At 43.5% G+C, this 19304-nt stretch overlaps 2 protein-coding genes across 2 annotated transcripts; one reads left to right on the top strand and one right to left on the bottom strand.

The window, feature by feature from the left end:
• Window positions 1-6217: 6217 nt before the first annotated feature.
• On the top strand, window positions 6218-10721 carry LOC125513571 (putative F-box protein At1g67390). The gene is given in 5 exon segments (XM_048678702.2): window positions 6218-6360; window positions 6698-9619; window positions 9717-9860; window positions 10077-10402; window positions 10404-10721. Coding segments are annotated over 4 exon segments (1587 nt in total). The 5' UTR covers window positions 6218-6360; window positions 6698-8560; the 3' UTR covers window positions 10462-10721.
• A 633-nt stretch (window positions 10722-11354) lies between these two features.
• LOC125513570 (subtilisin-like protease SBT3.9) lies at window positions 11355-19290 on the bottom strand. The gene is made up of 10 exons (XM_048678701.2): window positions 19059-19290; window positions 18867-18958; window positions 18650-18747; window positions 18201-18380; window positions 17470-18092; window positions 12994-13061; window positions 12618-12884; window positions 12408-12525; window positions 12128-12299; window positions 11355-12034 (listed from the first exon to the last, which is right to left on the bottom strand). The coding sequence occupies exons 1-10, from the start codon at window positions 19203-19205 to the stop codon at window positions 11496-11498; spliced, it is 2304 nt and encodes a 767-aa protein (XP_048534658.1). The 5' UTR covers window positions 19206-19290; the 3' UTR covers window positions 11355-11495.
• Between the last annotated feature and the right edge of the window lie 14 nt (window positions 19291-19304).

The following is a 19304-nucleotide window of genomic DNA, read 5'->3' as shown; positions in this document are numbered from 1 at the left end:
TAACCATCTTTGATTAACGAGCTAGTCTAGTAGAGGCATACTAGTGACACTTTGTTTGTCTATGTATTCACACATGTATTATGTTTCCGGTTAATACAATTCTAGCATGAATAATAAACATTTATCATGATTATAAGGAAATAAATAATAACTTTATTATTGCCTCTAGGGCATATTTCCTTCACAATCTCCATCACATCTTCACCAGCACCATCTCCTCTCAAACCCTAGTTCATCTCTTGTATCCAATTCTTGTCTCTAAGTCTGGGATTGGTACCTGTAGGTTGCTAGTAGTGTTGATTACTCCTTGTAGTTGATGCTAGTCAGTTTATTTGGTGGAAGATCATATGTTCAGATCCTATATGCACATTAATACTCCTCTAATTATGAACATGAATATGCTTTGTGAGTAGTTACGTTTGTTCCTGGGGACATGGGAGAAGTCTTGCTATTAGTAGTCATGTGAATTTGGTATTCGTTCGATGTTTTGATGAGATGTATGTTGTCTCTCCTCTAGTGGTGTTATGTGAACGTCAACTACATGACACTTCACCATTACTTGGGCCTAGAGGAAGGCATTGGGAAGTAATAAGTAGATGATGGGTTGCTAGAGTGACAGAAGCTTAAACCCTAGTTTATGCGTTGCTTCGTAAGGGGATGATTTGGATCCATATGTTTCATGCTATGGTTAGGTTTACCTTAGTAGTTGCGGATGCTTGCAATAGGAGTTAATCATAAGTGGGATGCTTGTCCAAGTAAGGACAGCACCCAAGCACCGGTCCACCCACATATCAAATTATCAAAGTACCGAATGCGAATCATATGAACGTGATGAAAACTAGCTTGACGATAATTCCCATGTGTCCTCGGGAGCGCTTTCTTCTATATAAGAGTTTGTCCAGGCTTGTCCTTTGCTACAAAAATGATTGGGCAACCTTGCTGCACTTTATTTACTTTTGTTACTTGTTGCTCGTTACAAATTATCATATCACAAAACTATCTATTACCTATAATTTCAGTGCTTGCAGAGAATACCTTGCTGAAAACCGCTTATCATTTCCTTCTGCTCCTCGTTGGGTTCGACACTCTTACTTATCGAAAGGACTGCGATAGATCCCCTATACTTGTGGGTCATCAGTGGTCTATTCTACTAGCATATCTATGCTTCTACCTCCAATCTGATTATCCACCCGACATCTAACCCTGGCTGCCAGTGCACCACCTCTCGTTCTCTGCACCCTAGCGGGCAACGGTGGTCGGTCGCAATTGATAGATATATCTTCCCTTTGATCTCCTACCACCTATTTGCTCGCATCATCAACTGAACTAAAAAAGAAAAGCATTGCATCACGGTAGCATATTCTTCTCTTTCTATGATTGAGGATTCTTGATAAGCTTGTGAGCTGTTAATGAGTTCACGTGATGGTTCTTACTAGTAAGGTCTGATTCTTCTACTCATGGGATCTACTTCTTGTGTGCATGCGCACATTGTTTATCTGACAGTCCATTAAGTTCAGAAGGGGATTGGTCAGCTTCTGAGCGCAGATAAATGCTCTATTATGTTCGGGAAGAAGTGTAGCATGGAAGATCAAGTGGATGCCATGGTAATATTGTGCATTACTGCTGATGGTTTTGAGGATAAATATCTTGGGCTTCCGGTGTCACAAGGTAGAATGATGGCAGGTAAATTCCAATCTACTAAAGAAAAGGCTCTTAAAATTTTATCGGATTGGGTAGAAAAATATGCGTCTAGTGGGGCGAAGGAAACTTTGATCAAATCAGTTCTCCAGGCTCTTCCGGACTATGCCATGGGTATATTTAAATTCCCTTCATCGCTTTGTGAGGATCTATCTCAAATTATGAGGATTTTTTTGTGGGGCGACGAGGAGGATAGGAGGAAAACTAACTGGTTGGCTTGGGATAAATTGACTAGGCCCAAAGGTGAGGGGGTATGGGTTTTGGTGATCTAAGATTATTTAACCAAGCTCTTTTGGCTAAGCAGGCTTGGAGATTGGTGGTTAACCCAGATTCCTTATGCGCAAAGATGATGATGGAAAAATATTACCCCATGGGCATATTCTTGACACAACTTTTTCCCAAGTCGGCATCGCTCACTTGGCAGGATATCTTACATGGATTGGATCTGTTTAAATCTGTTGTTATTTGGAGAGTGTGTGATGGGTCTAATATTAATATTCGGAGAGACAACTGGCTTCCAAGAGCCTCAGGCCTTAAAGTAACCGCAAAGAAGAATAGGACCAAGATCAAATGGGTAGCTGACCCGATTTTGAGTGGACCAAGGAGATGGGATGAGAATTTGATTAGGCATATGTTTTATCCACATGATGCGGAGGAGATCTTAAGTTTGCGGTTTCAGTCACTTGGGTAAGGTGATTTTGTTGCCTGGCATTTTGAGAAGAATGTGATGTTCTCGGTTAAAAGCGCAAGCGTACAAGCTTGACGCTTGCGCTTGTCTAAAGGACCGCAAATATGGCGAGGGCCAATATAATGGTGCAATGTTGCGAGAGAGGAAAAATTGAGATATTATTTGAAAGGCCAATGTTCCTCAGAAAATTCGTAATTTTGCATGGCATGTCGCTACCGATAGCTTGGCTGTCCAGGTAAACAAAATTTTACACCACCAAACCATTCTTCGACCTGTTCTATATGTGGAGTGAAAGATGAAAGTACCTTTCATGTGTTAGTCATGTGGCCAAAGGTATATGCGTTGTGCATGGCCGTGAGGGATATTTGGGGTTTGCCTGCGGAGGAGGCTTTTAGGTATACCGAGGCTGATTGGTTTCTTATTCTTTTGGATCAATTAAGCTCTACTATGCGTGACCAAATTATATTCATTTTCTGAAGACCTGATTTTTGGTAAGGGAAGGGAATTTGTCTCAGCCTCTGCAAGCTTTGTACATAATTATTGGTCATCATTTGTTGCTTGTCATTCCTATCTAGAGGTGGACTCAAAAATAAAGGTAAAAGTCTGGTGGCAGGATTAAGTACTGCCCCTAATCCTTCGAAAGCTTAGGTGATATAGCAGCCTCCTCTTTCGAATTATATAAAGATCAACGTCGATGCAAGCTTTGTGGAGAGTATTAATGTGACGAGTGCGGGGATGGTGGCCAGGGACTCATCTGGGAGGGTCATCACCTCCTCCTGGGATTTCATTAGGCTTTGTGAAAGCATGGAGGAGGCGGAGCTCCGGGCTTGACCTGCGGGTCTTTATATAAGTATCACTCTTCAAAATTTCATAATTTTAAAGACTGACTGTGCGTTTGTGGTTGTGACCTTTGCAAATAAAAATTTTGACAGGTCATCATTAATGGATTTGAAAAAGGAAGCGATGTGTATCTCCTAGCTTATATCTAATCTTAAGATTTCCAAGATCAATCGCTCGGTCATTCTGGTCGCCCATATGATTGCTAAGTTTAGATTTGTTAATAGATCGGATGGCATCCTAGTTAACGATGTTTCGCCCGGCATGGTGAATTTTATAATGAACGATTGTAATAGCTTTGTTGATTAATTAATATATGAGGTGTTTTTTTATAAAAGAAGTGTGCTTGCTTTTCTCAAACACTGAATTTGTTCAAAATCCCAAGAACTGGACCGCACGGTTCGATATAAATGAACGCCCAGCCTTCTGGGCCGCGTACACCACCCACTTGGCCACTTGCTGCCAACAACTGTCCCCAATTCCCCATTCCTGGCTTGCTCTCCTCGCACTCGCAGAGCCCTGACAAAACCCTAGCCTTCGTTCGCCGCCGTTGCGCATATTTCAAATTCTTGAACATTTTTTGAAGGACTGTGATATTTGGCACATGTGTGCCATACAAGCAAAACTGTCACACCTCTACTTCTTTCACTTTAAAGTATCACACGATCCCCCTTCCTTCGACCCCACCTTCTTCCGAACGACCCCGCAGGCTCGCCCGAGAAACCTGCTTCTCCCGCACATCTCGCGCGCCCACCCCCGAGAAAACTGCCACTTCTTCATGTTTACCATATGATAAAAAAATATTGCGCATGTGGGATTCGAACCCACACCTCCTTGGCACAAAAGTGCGCCACCACAACCAACTCACCCTTAGGTATTTGTTGCTCAAACTAAAGAAACTAATCGTTTTGACCCCCCCCTTTTTTTACAATTGTGTTACTACAAAAAAGTTACAGAAAATTACCACAATTTCCACTCAGGACAAAGTTACCATAGTATTCGCATGCAAGTTATCAGGCCTGTGTTGTGTAAGTTACCATGCTATTTACATAGAACTTACTAGGTACTATGTTTCAACAACTACACCCCTTTCAAAGTTATCACTGTGTTTTGTACACAAGTTATAAGGTCTTTGATGTGTAAAATACCGTGGTACTTACACATAAGTTATCAGGGTATGTGTACATCAACCTCGCCCCTGGTCAAAGTTACCATGGGGGATTGTACATGAGTTACCGGGTCTACAGTTCGTAAATTATCATGATACTTATACCTAGAAACCTGGGTGTGTTTTGGTAACTTTTTCTATAGGTCAAAATTACCACGATGTTTTTGCGTAACTTATCACGCCTATAGTGGGTCAAAGTGGGCCATTTTTCCAGGCCAACCCACGAGCACGTGTGCCTCTCATGACACTAAACATTGTGTGGCTTTTCCGTGGCACATCATGTGTTGTGTTCATCTAAGAGGCCCCGTGAGGCGAGTGTATGTTTTTAACAACTTGTTTTCCTTTGGTAAAAAGTTACCATCATGTTTATATTGTAAGTTATCGGTTATGCGGTGCTTATATTATCATGTTATTCACACAAAAATTATCGGGAATGTTTTGAACAACTTTTCCCGGGACAAAAGGTTATCATGGTGATTCTAGGTAACCTATCAAGCAGGCAGTGCTTAAAATATCATGCTATTTACACAATTTATCAGGGGTATGTTTCAGCAAAATCCCTCCCCCCACGAGTCAAAAACTTGTCATGGTGTTTAGTTATCGCGGTGCATATGTTTTCCTTCTATTTACACATAAAAATACCAGGGAGGGAGGTATAGTACCGTGCTATTTACATAGAAGATACCGGAGTATCTTTAAAAAAATCTTCCCTATGGTCAAAGTTACCATGGTGTTTCTACCTCAGTTATCAGATGTGCGCTGCGTATATTACCATCTATTTACACATAAATTATCTGGTATTTTTTCACATTTTTCTTCCCCAATGGTTAAAGTTACCATGATGCTTGTATCTAAATTATCAGGTCTATGGCATGAATGTTATCGTGCTATTTACAGAAATTACTAGGGGCCGGGGTTCAACAAATTTCTTCCCAATGATCAAAGTTACCATGATGCTTTCACCAAAGTTATCACATCTTCAATGCTTATGACCATGCTACTTACACATAATGTACTGCGTAGTATACAAAAGTTATCATGTTGGTGGTGTGTCATTTATCATGGTGGTGATGGAGAATTTACCACGGGAAAAGTTTATGTGCCAGGTTTGATAGGTGAAACAAAAGTTTTTCAGTGCTAAAATATTAAAGGCAAAACATGTCAAAAACAATATTTTTCTTAGCTTGTTCAACAATGAGTGTCATAGGCGAGGTGGTTAGCTCCCTTGCCCAAAATCGGAAAGGCGCGTGGGGTCGTAACTGATGATTGAAAGGAAGGAAATCAGGAGGGCGGGAAAGGAAGGAGATCAGGAGGAAAGGAAGGAGATCGGGAGAACGTGCGGGAAAGGAAGGAGATCGGGAGGTAAGGAAGGAGATCACGGGGAAAGGAAGGAGATCGGGAGGACGTGCGGGAAAGGAAGGAGATCGCGAGGACGTGCGGGAAATGAAGGAGACCGGGAGGTAAGAAAGGAGATCATGAGGAAAGGAAGGAGATCGGGAGAACGTGTGGGAAAGGAAGGATATCGCGAGGACGTGCGGGAAATGAAGGAGATCGGGAGGGCGGCTGGAACTGACGGTGCAATCTGCCACTGGTTGCCACTTACATATTTCGTTTTCTGAAACCTATTTTTTTTAATTTGTGAAATTTTCTGAAATTTGGAACATTATGTTGAAATATATGAAATTTTGTCTAAATTTGTGAATTTTTTTGCAATCCCTAATAATTTTTTAAAGAAGGAAAAACAAAAGCAGGAAAAAACAAGAAGAAATGAAAAAAAAAATAGGGGCACCCAGCTCGCACATGGGCTTGTCCAAAATCGCGTGCTGGAGGAGCGGTGTGGGTGCGCGTTTAGGAGGGCCCGTCGAGGAAGGGCTCGGGGAAGCAAGAGACGGAGCAAGAACGCGCCGCCGCCGCCCGCCGCCTCCTCGACGCCGGCGTCCTCCTACGGCTGCCTGCCGTTCTCCCCCAGGTGATTCTTCCTCTCCCCTCCCCTCCCCTCCTTTCCCCTAGGTTTTCTTGCCTCCTCCCACCATGGCTACCTCCCACGAGCACGGCGCTGCACTGACACCGATGAGCTCCTGGGCTCCTCCCAAGTTCTATCCTCCCGACCTCAGCTTCTACCCCTGCTCCTCCTCCCTTCGACGCTCACATCTAGGCTGCCGGAGCGACCTGCAATCTTTCTTTTTGATACTAACGACCTGCAAGAAAAAGTACTGCTAGGCAGCCAATCTATCTTTTTGATGGTTTCTTCAACTGCAAGTTCATTGAATTTACAATGTGATTCACTGGTGGCTGTCAATGTGTAGGTTTTGCAGTTGTGCTGATTTTAAAATTGTGTGCTCCCTCACATGAATCTAGTGGTCAGTCATTTGACTTGTGTTGAACCTCATTACTTCGTTAAAACTTTAGTCTGTTTCTACATTGAACTTTGTGCTCAGTCTTTTGTGCACTGAACTGTCCATGGTAGATAACCTAGCGATCGATATGTAGCAACTGTCTATTATTGATAGAAGCTACTCCATGTTCTAATGTTAACCTGTGGTGCAAATAAGCGTTGCTGTACTGTTCCATCTTTAAGGGCCATAATTAAATTAGTTCTAGATATTGGATTATCGGATACTTTGTTCAAAAAATGTGTCCTTCAAAAGCTAAATATGTATGGTACACTCGTTCGTACCAGTGTCTCTTTGGAAAGATTGTTTGCTGTTGTGGACACTACAATTGTTTTATTTAAGAAGCTTTCAATTTTTGACTGTTATGTCAAATATCAGGCAGATTGAATTATATCCCCGCTCAAACAACTTTGAACATGAAATAAGCTAATGTTGTTAATACGCCTAGAATGGAACTAACACTAACTACTTTCAGCTCATGCTAAACACGTGCTTTTTTTTTTTTACTACTGACTTTGTTTTAGTTGCTACTACTAGTTCTGTTGCAGAGAGCATGCAACAGCAGCCTAAACTGAGTATGTATCATTCTCTCTCATTTTCTATGGTATAGAAGTTAAGAGGTTGATGGGTCTACTGTGCCTCTTTTGCCTGTACTAATGTGCTCTCAAGGAAGTAGTTAACTAGCATTTTTTTGTCTCTGTAAAAAAACATCAGTGCCTAGCAAGTGCCTAGTCTGTTTGATACATCTTAGTAGCAGTAGTGCATGCCAAGGTCAAGTATATACTACTACATGTCATTTGTTGAGGTGAAGTTTATATCCTGGCCAGCTTTCCTTTGTACCTCTGTTCTTATCTTTTCTTGGTCACAAACATGTGCACGGCTGTTACTTGTAATAATGGATGGTATAAATAAAATTTTGTAAATCTTGATAGTAGTCGCATGGAAAATGTATTTTTTACTTTGTGTGTACAATTGGAGGGAGTACTCAAAAGAAGCAAGCATTTTACATTGATGCATGCCCAAGCTTAATTTTGGTGAAAGAAACTTTTCTGCTGGGGAGTTTGGGATGTGTTACCATCTCTTCCAAGTTTTCTATATTAAATGTCTAATTCTCAGATTTTTTTTGAAGGTCCTAATTCTCAGATTGGTAGTATTAAACATCTTGTTCAGTAAACTGCACTGAGCATGTCGAATAGTGGCAGCTTAAGAGATGGTACATGAAACTGAAAGAACCATGTTAACTCGTCCTCACCTCAGACTCTCTCTAGCATAGTATCTGCTGTGACATAACCACTTTTTTTTTTGCTGTTTCTTTACCTTCTTTCATGTTTTCAGATTGCTACCAGAGTAAAATCTAGTGTCATGTTTTACTTAGTCGAACTTCTGAGGATTGGGAGTGCGCTTTTTGTTCTGTGCGAATGGTAGTCTTAGATGGATATATTTTCTTTCGCTTTGGTAAGCTTAAAAGGCCCGGATGGCCATGTAGATTTGGGCATGTTCATGTGCTACACTCAGGGAAGAGAAGTTCAGGTCATCCCTTCCCTTAGCCATGCAGAACGGCTTGCAGATTCTGAATCTCTTGTGCCCTGCAGAATCTAAGTTTCTGCACTTGAGATTTTCTTTGGCCCTGCAGAATCTATGCAAAATTGTCTTGATGGAGTACTATCTTATTAGCAAATTGGTTTAGATAACCAGTCCCATTTCTTCAGTCTTGCTCGCCTCGCAGAACCCTGACAAAACCCTAGCCGGTCTCTGCCGGGTGCCGCCACGTCCACCATGGCCGCCGCCGCACATGGAGGAGGAGGAGAATTTATGAGCTACGCCGACATCGAGGAGCAGTTCAACAACATGGCACTGGAGGGTCCGTCCGCGCAGGACGGCATGGTCTGCATCGTATCCCTGATCATCTCCTGCCTCCCCCCACCCTTGGTCCCCGCGCCCGAGGCCGACGACTCCGATGACGACCACTTCTCCCTCACCTCCTCTGACTCGGAGGATGCCGACGCCAACGGGCCCGCGCAGGATGGTGACGGCCAGGACCACTTCAGCCGCCTCCCGCGCAACCTGCTCTCCAACATCATGTCCCGCCTCCCCACCAAGGAAGCCGCACGCACCATGGTCCTCTCCACCCGCTGGCGCTGCGTGTGGGCGGCGACCCCGCTCCTCGTCGACGACGGCCACTTCAGGGCCGCCGAAGGGCACAGCGTCTTCGATGCCGTGCGCGGCATCTCGCTCTGCGTGGCCGCTCACCCTGGCTCCATCCGAGCTGTGCGCATCACCCGCACCTCCTTCTACGAGCAGGAGTACGCGCTCCAGCGCCTGGTCGCCGGCCTCGCCGCCAAGAAGATCCAGGACCTCATCCTCTTCAACCGCCCCTGGCCGATCAACATGCCGCTCCCCGATGATATCCTCAGATGTGCCTCCCTCAGCCGCCTCTACATAGGCATCTGGAACTTTCCGGACATTCCCACCGCTCACCGGCCCGCCTTCCCAAACCTGCACGAGCTCGGCCTTTTCCACTCCATGGTCGAAGACAAGAAATTCAACGCCTTGCTCGCACACTGCCCTGAACTGAAGATCCTCTCCTTTGCCCTCTCGTACAACTACCCTTCGTGCCTCCGCATCAAGTCCCGCAGCCTCCGTGTGGTATTGGAATGGGTATGCACCTTTGATAAAATCATTGTTGACAATGCCCCCTGCCTGGAGCGCCTGCTCTTCGAAAGCTTTTCCGAGCGGAGGAGGCCCGTCAAGATTGTCCATGCGTCCAGGCTGGAGGTGCTCGGGTTCTTGGACTTCCAGCTCCACGCGCTCGAGATTGGCGGCACCGTCATCAGGGTAACTGTGTCTTGCAACTTTCGTGATCTGCACCTAAATTCGTTACGTGATTGTGCAACCAAATCATTTTCTGATGTTTAATTTGCCTCAATGGCAGGCTGGGATGACTATGAAAGATGGCGCCATGCTGCCAAGTTTGAAGATACTGGCTGTCAAGGTGCAGTTTTCGCACGACAAGGAGGTCAAGATGCTGCACACTCTGCTCAGATGCTTTCCTTGCCTCGAGACGCTCCACATCATGGTAGTATCCGCGTCATACCTGTTCATCCCTATATTTGTTCATCTATTGTGGTTCAAGATAATAATATGGATGTCAGCTTATTGGAGTACTTGCTGTTCATTGCTATACATTCCAGATTGATAATATAGGTATCTGTTCTTGCACTTCTAATTGTACTTGACTGCATATTGAGGATTGATATGCTAGAAACTGACACTGTCTTTTACTCAATTCCAGTCCATTCCATCCTGGTCAGCTGATCGGGGCGATTGTGCTGAGGCCTGGAATCCCATGGGCTCTTCCAACTGCTTCTCTCATCTTAAGACGTTCGTCCTCCACGGATTCCGAGGCCTGGACCGTGAGCAGTTGTTCGTCAGTTACATACTGGAGAAGGGGATAAAGACCCTGGGCATTGTCTGTGGTGACAGTGATGGTGTGCTAGTGAAGGGCAATGCACCATCAGGTGGAAGCAGTGGCAGTGGTATATCTGTTTGCCCCGCCACCAGTTGCTGGAGCTTTCAGCACGCCATCAACTTGTCAGTGGAGGACCCCTTCTGTGTGTTGAGCCCGCATCGCTTCTTTTGCTGAGGCAATGAGACTCTGCGCTAGTTTGGGTTGTTGATGATGGTTACTTATGCTGCCGTGTTTTCACACCGACAGGCTTACTTTACTGTGCCAAGGATGTGTTAGCTACCTGTTCATAATTTTGCAGTGAAGTGAGAAGGTGAAGGTCTGGGAAGCTACTTCATAATGTTGCACTCTTGAGTTCTCTATGGGGTTGACCATTAGGATTATGAGTGTGGAAGTACCTTGGCTGTATGTTGTTTTGGGCCTCTTCGGCTGGTAAAAGACCATTGGCATCCGCATTATATCTCTTGCTGATATCCTGATGTTATTTCACGTTTGTTCTTTTGCTGTTAAGTTCATAGCTTGCCTAGTTCCTGTAATGGAATCTGTTTCAGCTGCGTGGAAAACACAAATTTAGCCCTATGCACAACCCTGTCATCTTTCGGTTTGTAGACACTGCAGTCTGCAGATCCATTTGTAGCCAAGTTCCTTCTTGAGGCACGAAGGGTTATGTCTGATTCTTTTCTGAAGAAACTTGGGTATCCTTTTGCAGTGCAATGGCTGATCCGATAACAAGCCACGTTTGAGGTATCGAAACTGCATGATCTTCAGTTGGGGATGTCGGTGCTTGCTGGCGGCCCCGTACAGGGCCGTGACAGTGGTGGCTGGAGCGATTGGTGATTGATTTAATTCATCTGATTGGAACCTTGGACCATGTAATGCAATTGCTGTTTGTATAAATCGTGAGGTACGCACGCTATATATCATTTTGATCCTTGGAGGACAGGCAGAGTCATTAACCTTTTAGCTCTCTGTTTGTATGGCTGAACATAGAGTGTCAGGGCAGGTGAGAAGTGGACGGGAAGGCAGGCTGTGTTCGTGCTCCGTCACTTGATTTCGACTGAACTGCAGTTGGCATCGCAGAAAAAATAAATGAAAGGAATAATCTAAAAGGAAATAAATATTGCATTTATGTAGAACATTTCTTAATGATGATGTATGAAATAGAGTTTTAGCATTTCAGCAACATTTTTCCCAGGACAAGTACATGAATGAAGGAACAGGAGCATACGCCAGTTACAAATAAATTTATGATGTATCTGAGACGAAGTCTTGTATCACAGTCCGTACCGCAACTGGAATTCTCACTGAGTGGGCACTTCCATCGGACCATGTGATGCTCCCAAAACTATACCCGCCCTGAACTCTCTGCTTCGCCGTGAGTGTCACCCTGAATGGTGCGCGTGTACTACCACCTTGGGTGAAACTAATAATAGATGGCTCCATCAACACGGCTACCCCTGCGGGAGCCTCAACAACCACTCGATAAGTCGCTTCCACCGGCCCGACATTGGTGACGGTGCGCGAAACTGTGACATTGTCCTTTAGGTTTGGCACGGCGATTGATGGGAGGTTGAGATTGAGTTGGTAGGACTCGCAGCCGTCTAACAATCCGAGGGTGCAATTGAAGAATTTGTTGTACTCCTTTGCATCCACGTCATAAACCAAGCCAGGATCGTCGGCCCTGTCTGGGTCTATCTGGCCGCCGCCAAAATCAAAAGGGTCAGCTAGTTTTCTTGGCACCCCCTCAGCTTGGATCGGCATACCGAAACGATCAGTCACTGAAGCTGCAAGAAGTTTAAGTAATGATGGAGTCTGTCTTATGCATATTGTGACGAGGTACTTAGAATATTAACTTTACTATATTGCCATGTTTGTACCTGTGGTGATAATGGCAGATTTGATCATGGCAGGTGACCAGTCAGGGTGAACCGACTTGAGCAGCGCAGTGACCGCTGAGACATGAGGACATGCCATGGACGTCCCGGACAACAACACATAGGTGCCACGCACTGCTGCCAAGATGTTGACTCCCGGTGCAGCTATATCAGGCTATTCGAACATGTACATGATACAAGTCGTAAGTATTCAAACAACTAGAGAGCCTAGGTACATAGCGAAATGCAACCTATTTTTCTTTAACTAAGAAGAAATACATACCTTGAGTATGGCTGAAAACGCTAGGCTAGGGCCTCTCGACGAGAACGAGGTGACCCTCGGTGACAACACCTCATTTCCAACAGCGCTCATGGTAGGTGACACCTTCACCACCGGACTCCTAACATGGCACATGACTGACATGAGTTAATTATTGCACAAGAAAATCAACATGTGTTCACCTTGCCTATCAACCTGACAACATATGCTCACCCTGTCATATCCCAATATGAAGCAATTCTATGTGCTACCTCAAAATCCACGAGAACACAAGGCATAATGTTGTGGCACGTGGCCACACTGTTGACATTATTGACGGCGTACTGTGCGAAAATGAGGCCCTTAGCACCGGCCTCCAAGGTACGGTTGATGGCATTGCGAAGTGCCACCCGAGGCGAGGTGAGAAATGCCTCCTCTGGTGCATAGCACAATACGATTTTGCCTGTGACATTGCTTGATGCTAGTGTCTCCATGTCACAACTGGATAAATGTATCAAATTCGGTATCATTCAGAATCAACGAATTGTGATTATACAAAATGTGGAACTACAAATCAAATGTGCCAAGTGGCTTCTTTATTTCATATCACCTCCTCGCATGAACGAGGGCCTTAAAGTCGTTGCTGATCACAGATGCGTTGTAGTGAAGAGATTGCCCCTGCATTCGAAATAAAAACACGAAAAAGTTCACCTTTGTCTTTAGACACGTAGAATTGGCCAAGTAGTTATTTTTAAGAGTAGGTGATTAATTAAAACAAGATCATGGTTTCCATAATGTAATTGTGTTTACGTTGTAAGGTTTTATTGGACTTTGTAGGATGTTTTCATGTCTTGGGGTAATTATGGAAAATAACTGCCAAAAAGTATACACATATAACAAATAAAACTATTGCAAGGTATAATTAATTCTTGATTAAAAATCAGTTTGAGTGTAAGCATCTCAAATAGTTAAACTGAATTTTAAATTGACTGAACTTTCAAACCTTGGCATGTGCATGCAAACCATCTCTTCCAATTATTGATTAATTAGTTGTATACGAAACAGATATTGGTAGGTGCACGTAGAAAAAAACCCAGAACTGCCAATGGTACACAGGAAAATAAAAGATCATATTACCATATTAAAACTCGTTGTACGAAAAAACTTATGCAGTTCAAACTGTCTACCAGATTTCAAGCTTTTTCACCGCCAGATTCCATACAAAAAATGCATATAGTAAATTAGTAAACATCATATTGGTTATTAAGCAAGTAATGCCTGTTTCAACAAATGCGTGCCTGAATTTGTTACCCTATTTTGTAGTCTAAATCTTTAGTCCGGTTCAAAATTATTTTCACGGGTGAATATGTACCAACTATTCATGGTTTAGATGGTCGTACCTAAAGTATATGATGGCTCCTTTGGTTTGCAGGATCCTAAAAACTTAGGATGAGGAAAATACAGGAATATGATAGGAATGCATGTGCAAAAATAATGTATTCCTAGGGAATCTGCCAACTTGGGTGTTTGTTTGACAGGAACTGAAAAAATACAGGTTGCCTAATAAATTTGGTTAGAGATGCACCTCTATGTTGTCGATGTTAGGGTCTCATCACACACATGTGCAAAAGCATGTGGGATATGACACACATCAGAAAGGGGTGCATCGAATGAATGGTGTGTGATGGCATTTTCCGATATAAGAAATCTCGATGCTTCCGAAGGAAAATTCATTGTTGTTGATTGAAAGATTTTCTCTGGTGCCACCAATCTCTATTTTAGTCCAGACCATCTCTATTAGCTCTGGTACATTTGAGACTAACTCTTTTACGCACTTCCGAGCACCTCTCGATTTGTTTTAGCCCAGTGTCTCAGAATAGGACCAGTATTCACGAGAAAAATTCTATCACATACCTCCGAGTTGAGACTTAGTTGTTTTTGCACTGATTCAATTGTGAGATTTTCTTTGTTGACCTTGGTACCTCGGAGAATCATTATCTCCCTCTGAGTAAGTTCTCTTACTAGCAGAAATGAACTCCCTTTGTGTATGTGTCTATGTGTAATTGGATCTTTGAAAGGCTTACTTTGTCTTCCCAACTGAACATTCAAATTTTGAACAAGTCTTCAAGTACCAAAAAACCATCCATGACTTCTGAGATAGTTGCTTTTAATCGTGCATCAGTCGAATCTGCTTTCACCATACCCCCCCCCCCCCCCCCCCCCCCATGTGTTAGATAGCACGTCTTGAGATCCTTGGTGATAGTGAATATCTTAGAGAGCAAAAACTCTGAGAGTACAATGGACAAACTCCTCCGTTTCTTGTGCTACATACCTCTTTACTTCAAGCTTATCTGTGCGCGCGTGCGCGCGCGAGAGAGAGAGAGAGAGAGAGAGAGAGAGAGAGAGAGAGAGAGAGAGAGAGAGAGAGAGAGAGAGAGAGAGTCGATCAGACATCTCTTGGAGACTTCCTCAAAGCGACTTTGCATTACTTGTTATCCTTGGAGGGTGTGAACCTCCTAAACTGTTAGGAGTACATGAGAACCTTCAAGGTGTAAAGCAATCCAGAGTTTGTGCATGCTCCATAATTGCCTTCTTTGTGTAGGATCAACCAAGAGTGAGGCTTTGCCCCCGGTGGTATCAAGCCACTGTGGCCACCGACTATCTGAACATCAGAAAGCATCATATAGTTTTCAATCATATTTGGCTACTGTGACTTTCTTAAGATCCCACATCAAGATGATAACTGGAACACTGCTTCATGTGCAGGGTAAAAAAGTCATGTTCTAGCCTTTATTGATCGGGCACTGTAGCGACAATCTTGTGTTGTTATCTTCTTCAAGGCGTTGTCTCCTTACTGATCTGATGACCTGTAGTGGTTGGTTGTGATAACAAGGATAAATTTTTTTTTTTGTCTTGGCCGTTTCCGGCCAAACGTGGTGACGCCAGTGTGAGGGTGTTTAGCCTTCTTGAAGGCGTCGCGGCAGAAGAATTCGACTTAGTCAAAGTTGTTATATTTATATCTTGTAATGGTTCTGCGGTAGCTATCTATGTTCTGTACTCCATTTGTTGATGACTTTGTCCTCATTGTGTTGCATCAAGCTTAATAAAGCTGATTGTATGCATCACAATGATGTAGATGCCACAAGTTTCAACCTTATTTTAGAAAAAACTAAAATTTGGAGTAGTAATTTTTGATAGGATTATTCACCCCCTCTAGTCCATAACCTCGGCCCTACAACCTCACATCAAGTACGTGCATATTGTGTCTACAACATCTTATATGTGCCAACAAAAAAAAATCTTATATGTGTCTGCCTAGGCGATCATGTACAATGATCAGATTCACAATTTGGGCCAAGCCGTACGCATTGAGGACATTAAAAGGGCAGTTCTATAGTACTTCCTTCGTTCCAAAATAAGTGTCAACTAAAATCACGACACATATTTTGGAACGGAGAGAGTAGATATGATTCAATTTAATTCTGTGGAACAAACTAGGGGAGGGGGGGGGGGGGAGGTACTGCCTTTTTAATTGATATTGTAGATGTTGGCATTTTTAAATATAAATTTGGTCAAACTTTACTACTCCCTTTGTCCCATAATGTAAGACGCTTTTTGACACTAGTGAAGTGTCAAAAAACGTCGGGACGGAGGGAGTAAGTTTGAATTAAGACAAACCTAATATGCAAAGTAAGAAGATACAGAGGAAGTATAAGGCACGCCACGGGGAGTAAATTCTTATCTTTGCATGATTAAGGTCAAACTCAGCTCCAAGTCAAATTGTCAAACTCTATAAGGAACCATTCCTTCTGTATTCTATCCCCCCGTTTCTAAATATAAGGCCTTTTAAAGATTTCACTATGGACTACACACAGATGTATATAGACGCATTTTAGAGTGTAGATTCATTCATTTTGCTTCATATGTAGTTTGCATTGGAATATCTAAAAGGTCTTATATTTAAAAATGGAGGGAATAAAAATTATGGAAAGCTTCATGGTGGCGCTAAATATACCTGTTGTTGGTTCGATCCAAGGATGGATTGTTAGGGCCTGTTCGGCTCTCCACCGACTCCGCAGAATTACAGGATCTGCAGAGTGCCTATTTTTCAACTCCACTGTTTTAGCCCGCAGTTCCGCCAGCTCTGCGGACCTGAGTCCGGAGCGGAGGGAATCCGAACACCCCCTTAGTTTCCATCATGCATGGGTGCTGACCCATAGCAGCAAGGGTGCAGTCACAGGGTAAGGAAGAAATGATAGTCTACATACTCATATGGAATTCTGATTATGTTTTGGCTAGTCCTTGGCAACTCTCCCAATATTAGATTAACTTGTGTGTAGAGAGTAATTAGAAGCGAGAAGGCGTCGAGGGTATACATCAAAAACTAATTAGAAAATTTTCGATTGTTCACCTGTGGTTGTGTAGAGATGATGAAGAAGAAAGCCTGGTTAAGGTCTAAATAAATCATCCTTTGATAGTGGTGATCGTAGAACCAACTCTAAATTAATAGACAATAGTTTTCATTCATATTTTCGAACAACCGGCATATTTAGACTATCTAGACACTATGATATTTACTATGCTACGTGAATATGCCTTCTATGGTATGACGGCTATCTCCATTATCCGGCTCCGCCCCCTAGCTCCATTTTCCTTTTTGCATGCATCTCGGAAGAGTCAAGTTGTTTTGTTGAGGAAAGAGTCACGTTCATGTGGCAAAACAATGCATGTAAGTTCGTGAACACTGGAGGGCAACACCAATTTGATCTATCATATTAATGCAGGTTTCTTCTACAATTTGGTAATTGCATTTTTGTTAGCAATTCGGTTGTTCGAGATATTTGAAATTGTAAACTTTGAAGATGATTTACTACACTATTCAAATCTGCACAACCTGAAATAATAGTTCAACTTTTGTCTGTATGTTATACATGGCGTGATACTTTGAAACTTGGATTCCTTGGATGTTGAACCAAATGCTTATAAATGTGATTAATATTCCTTTTCAGACAAAATCAAATGATAAAAAATACCATATCGAATAACATAAGAATTACTCGAGGATTTAAGATTTGTTTGTACGTACCACCAACTTTTCATTGTTCCCGAGCGTCACTTGGGTTGGGAATGACCTGTCTATTGTGCTAGCAGCCACCGTCATGACCCATGGCACGGCATTCAGCACCATTTGTGGCACGGGGCCTTCATTCCCGCCCGCAAACACAACGGGGATCCCTTGCAATACAGCATGCAATGTCTGAAAGATCTCCTCGCCAGGACTGCCTCCTAGTGAAAGCGACAAGACGTCCACGCCATCCTTTATGGCATCATCGATGGCCGCAAGGATCGCTGCCTCAGGGCAACTCCCGTCAATCCAACATACCTTGTATATAGCCAATCTAGACCGTGGTGCTCCACCGCGGGCGATACCGACACCAAGGCCACCCCCTCTGTGGCTCACATTCCACACCTGGCTACCGGCAATCGTTGAGGCTACATGCGTGCCATGGCCAGTGAGGTCCCTAGGGGAACTGTAGTCCATCTTAAGCACGTCAGCGCTGATGCCACCACTGTACCATCGGGCCCCGATGATCTTCCTGTTGCAACTCGTGGCATTCCACGCATGCCCAATCTGGCACACGCCTCTCCACCGTGCCGGCACAGGGCTATATCCGGTGTCATCAAAGCTTCGTGATTCAGGCCATATGCCTGTTCCATAAGCATGTGATCAATTGATGATGTACTCCATCCTCTACTTTGGGTTTCTCGGTTTTGGATGTGTGGATGGCGATTAAACTTATAAATGTAATTGCAAACCTGAATCAATCACCCCGATGATGATGTTTTCTCCGTACTTTGCTCTTTGCAGAAGGCCTTCCTGTTGTTGTGGTTGTTGTTGTTGTGGTCCATCGTAGTCAAGGCCGAGAAAGTCCCAACTCTGAGTTGTGTGCGGTTTGTGATAAGTGTTAAGCTTCACGCGGACAACTTCAGGGAATTCTACACTCGGAACATGATTAGTTTCAGTCGATCATCCATGTTTCAAAGACGCTCCGATCCTAAAAAAGATCATGTGATCCTGAGTGCCAAAAAACCTCACCCAAACCTATCCTTTTCAACAGTTTAAGCTAAACTTACCATAAGCTACTCTTGATCAATGGACTGTTAAAAATGAAAGCCCCTCTTACTTCACAAGAGGTTAATGAAAACATCTTGAAAGAGTTCTTGAAGAAAACATGCTAATGCCATATCTTGGAAACGAATATTACCTGCAAGTGTCTCAGCTTGCGTCTCAGTGAGTGTTGCTGCGAATCCCGAAAATCCATGCTTGTAACTGTAAACCATCGACTTCTTGGCTTCATCCTTGCTTTTGCCAGTAAGAGTAAAGAAATGTGAGTCACCCACTAACAACGAAAAGGTGAGCAAGTCACATGATGTATACTAAAAGATGTAATCAGGAACAACTATAGCTAGCTAGTACTGTACCTCCCAAAAACAGAGGTTAGCATGTCATGGTGCGACGCGGTGACCATAGACGGGTCATCGTGTTCCTTCTCCCCCAAATACACAATGTAGAGCTGTAAATTTGAGGCAGAATGTTCTCATAACAACACGATGGTGTCATCGCTAAAAGAAGCAAATTAAATGAAGTATTGTGCAAGAGGAGCATGATCTTACTTTGCTAGACGCTTTCGCCGAAAGGGGCATCAGCGTCGCCAGCAGCAGGGCACAGGAGAAAGTTCTCATATCCATGCCTGATTCGAGAGGAGTGTCTTGTATGTGCATATGATAATGTCTATGTGTATATATAGCAATAGCAGCCATGCGCGACCATGGGGCGCAAGGTGCAGGAACGGTTCAGAAGAGTTCGGTCATAGGCACGCGAGGAAGAATAGATGTCTAGATCATGTCTTACAGCAAGCA

The sequence above is a fragment of the Triticum urartu genome, chromosome 6A (assembly GCF_056163025.1).
Source record: "Triticum urartu cultivar PI428250 chromosome 6A, HENAU_Tu73, whole genome shotgun sequence".
NCBI lineage: Eukaryota > Viridiplantae > Streptophyta > Magnoliopsida > Poales > Poaceae > Triticum > Triticum urartu.
Note: the sequence above shows the minus strand (reverse complement) of the source record. Positions and strands in the feature narration are given on the sequence as shown.

Bases quoted from the DNA above. Each gene is read 5' to 3' on its own strand.
- LOC125513570 (XM_048678701.2), bottom strand. From the start codon at position 19,205: ATGGCTGCTATTGCTATATATACACATAGACATTATCATATGCACATA. The intron at 18,748-18,866 runs GTACAGTACTAG...TACTGGCAAAAG, and splicing joins CTAACCTCTGTTTTTGGGAG to CAAGGATGAAGCCAAGAAGT. The intron at 12,526-12,617 runs GTGAGCATATGT...GTGCCATGTTAG, and splicing joins TCATATTGGGATATGACAGG to GAGTCCGGTGGTGAAGGTGT.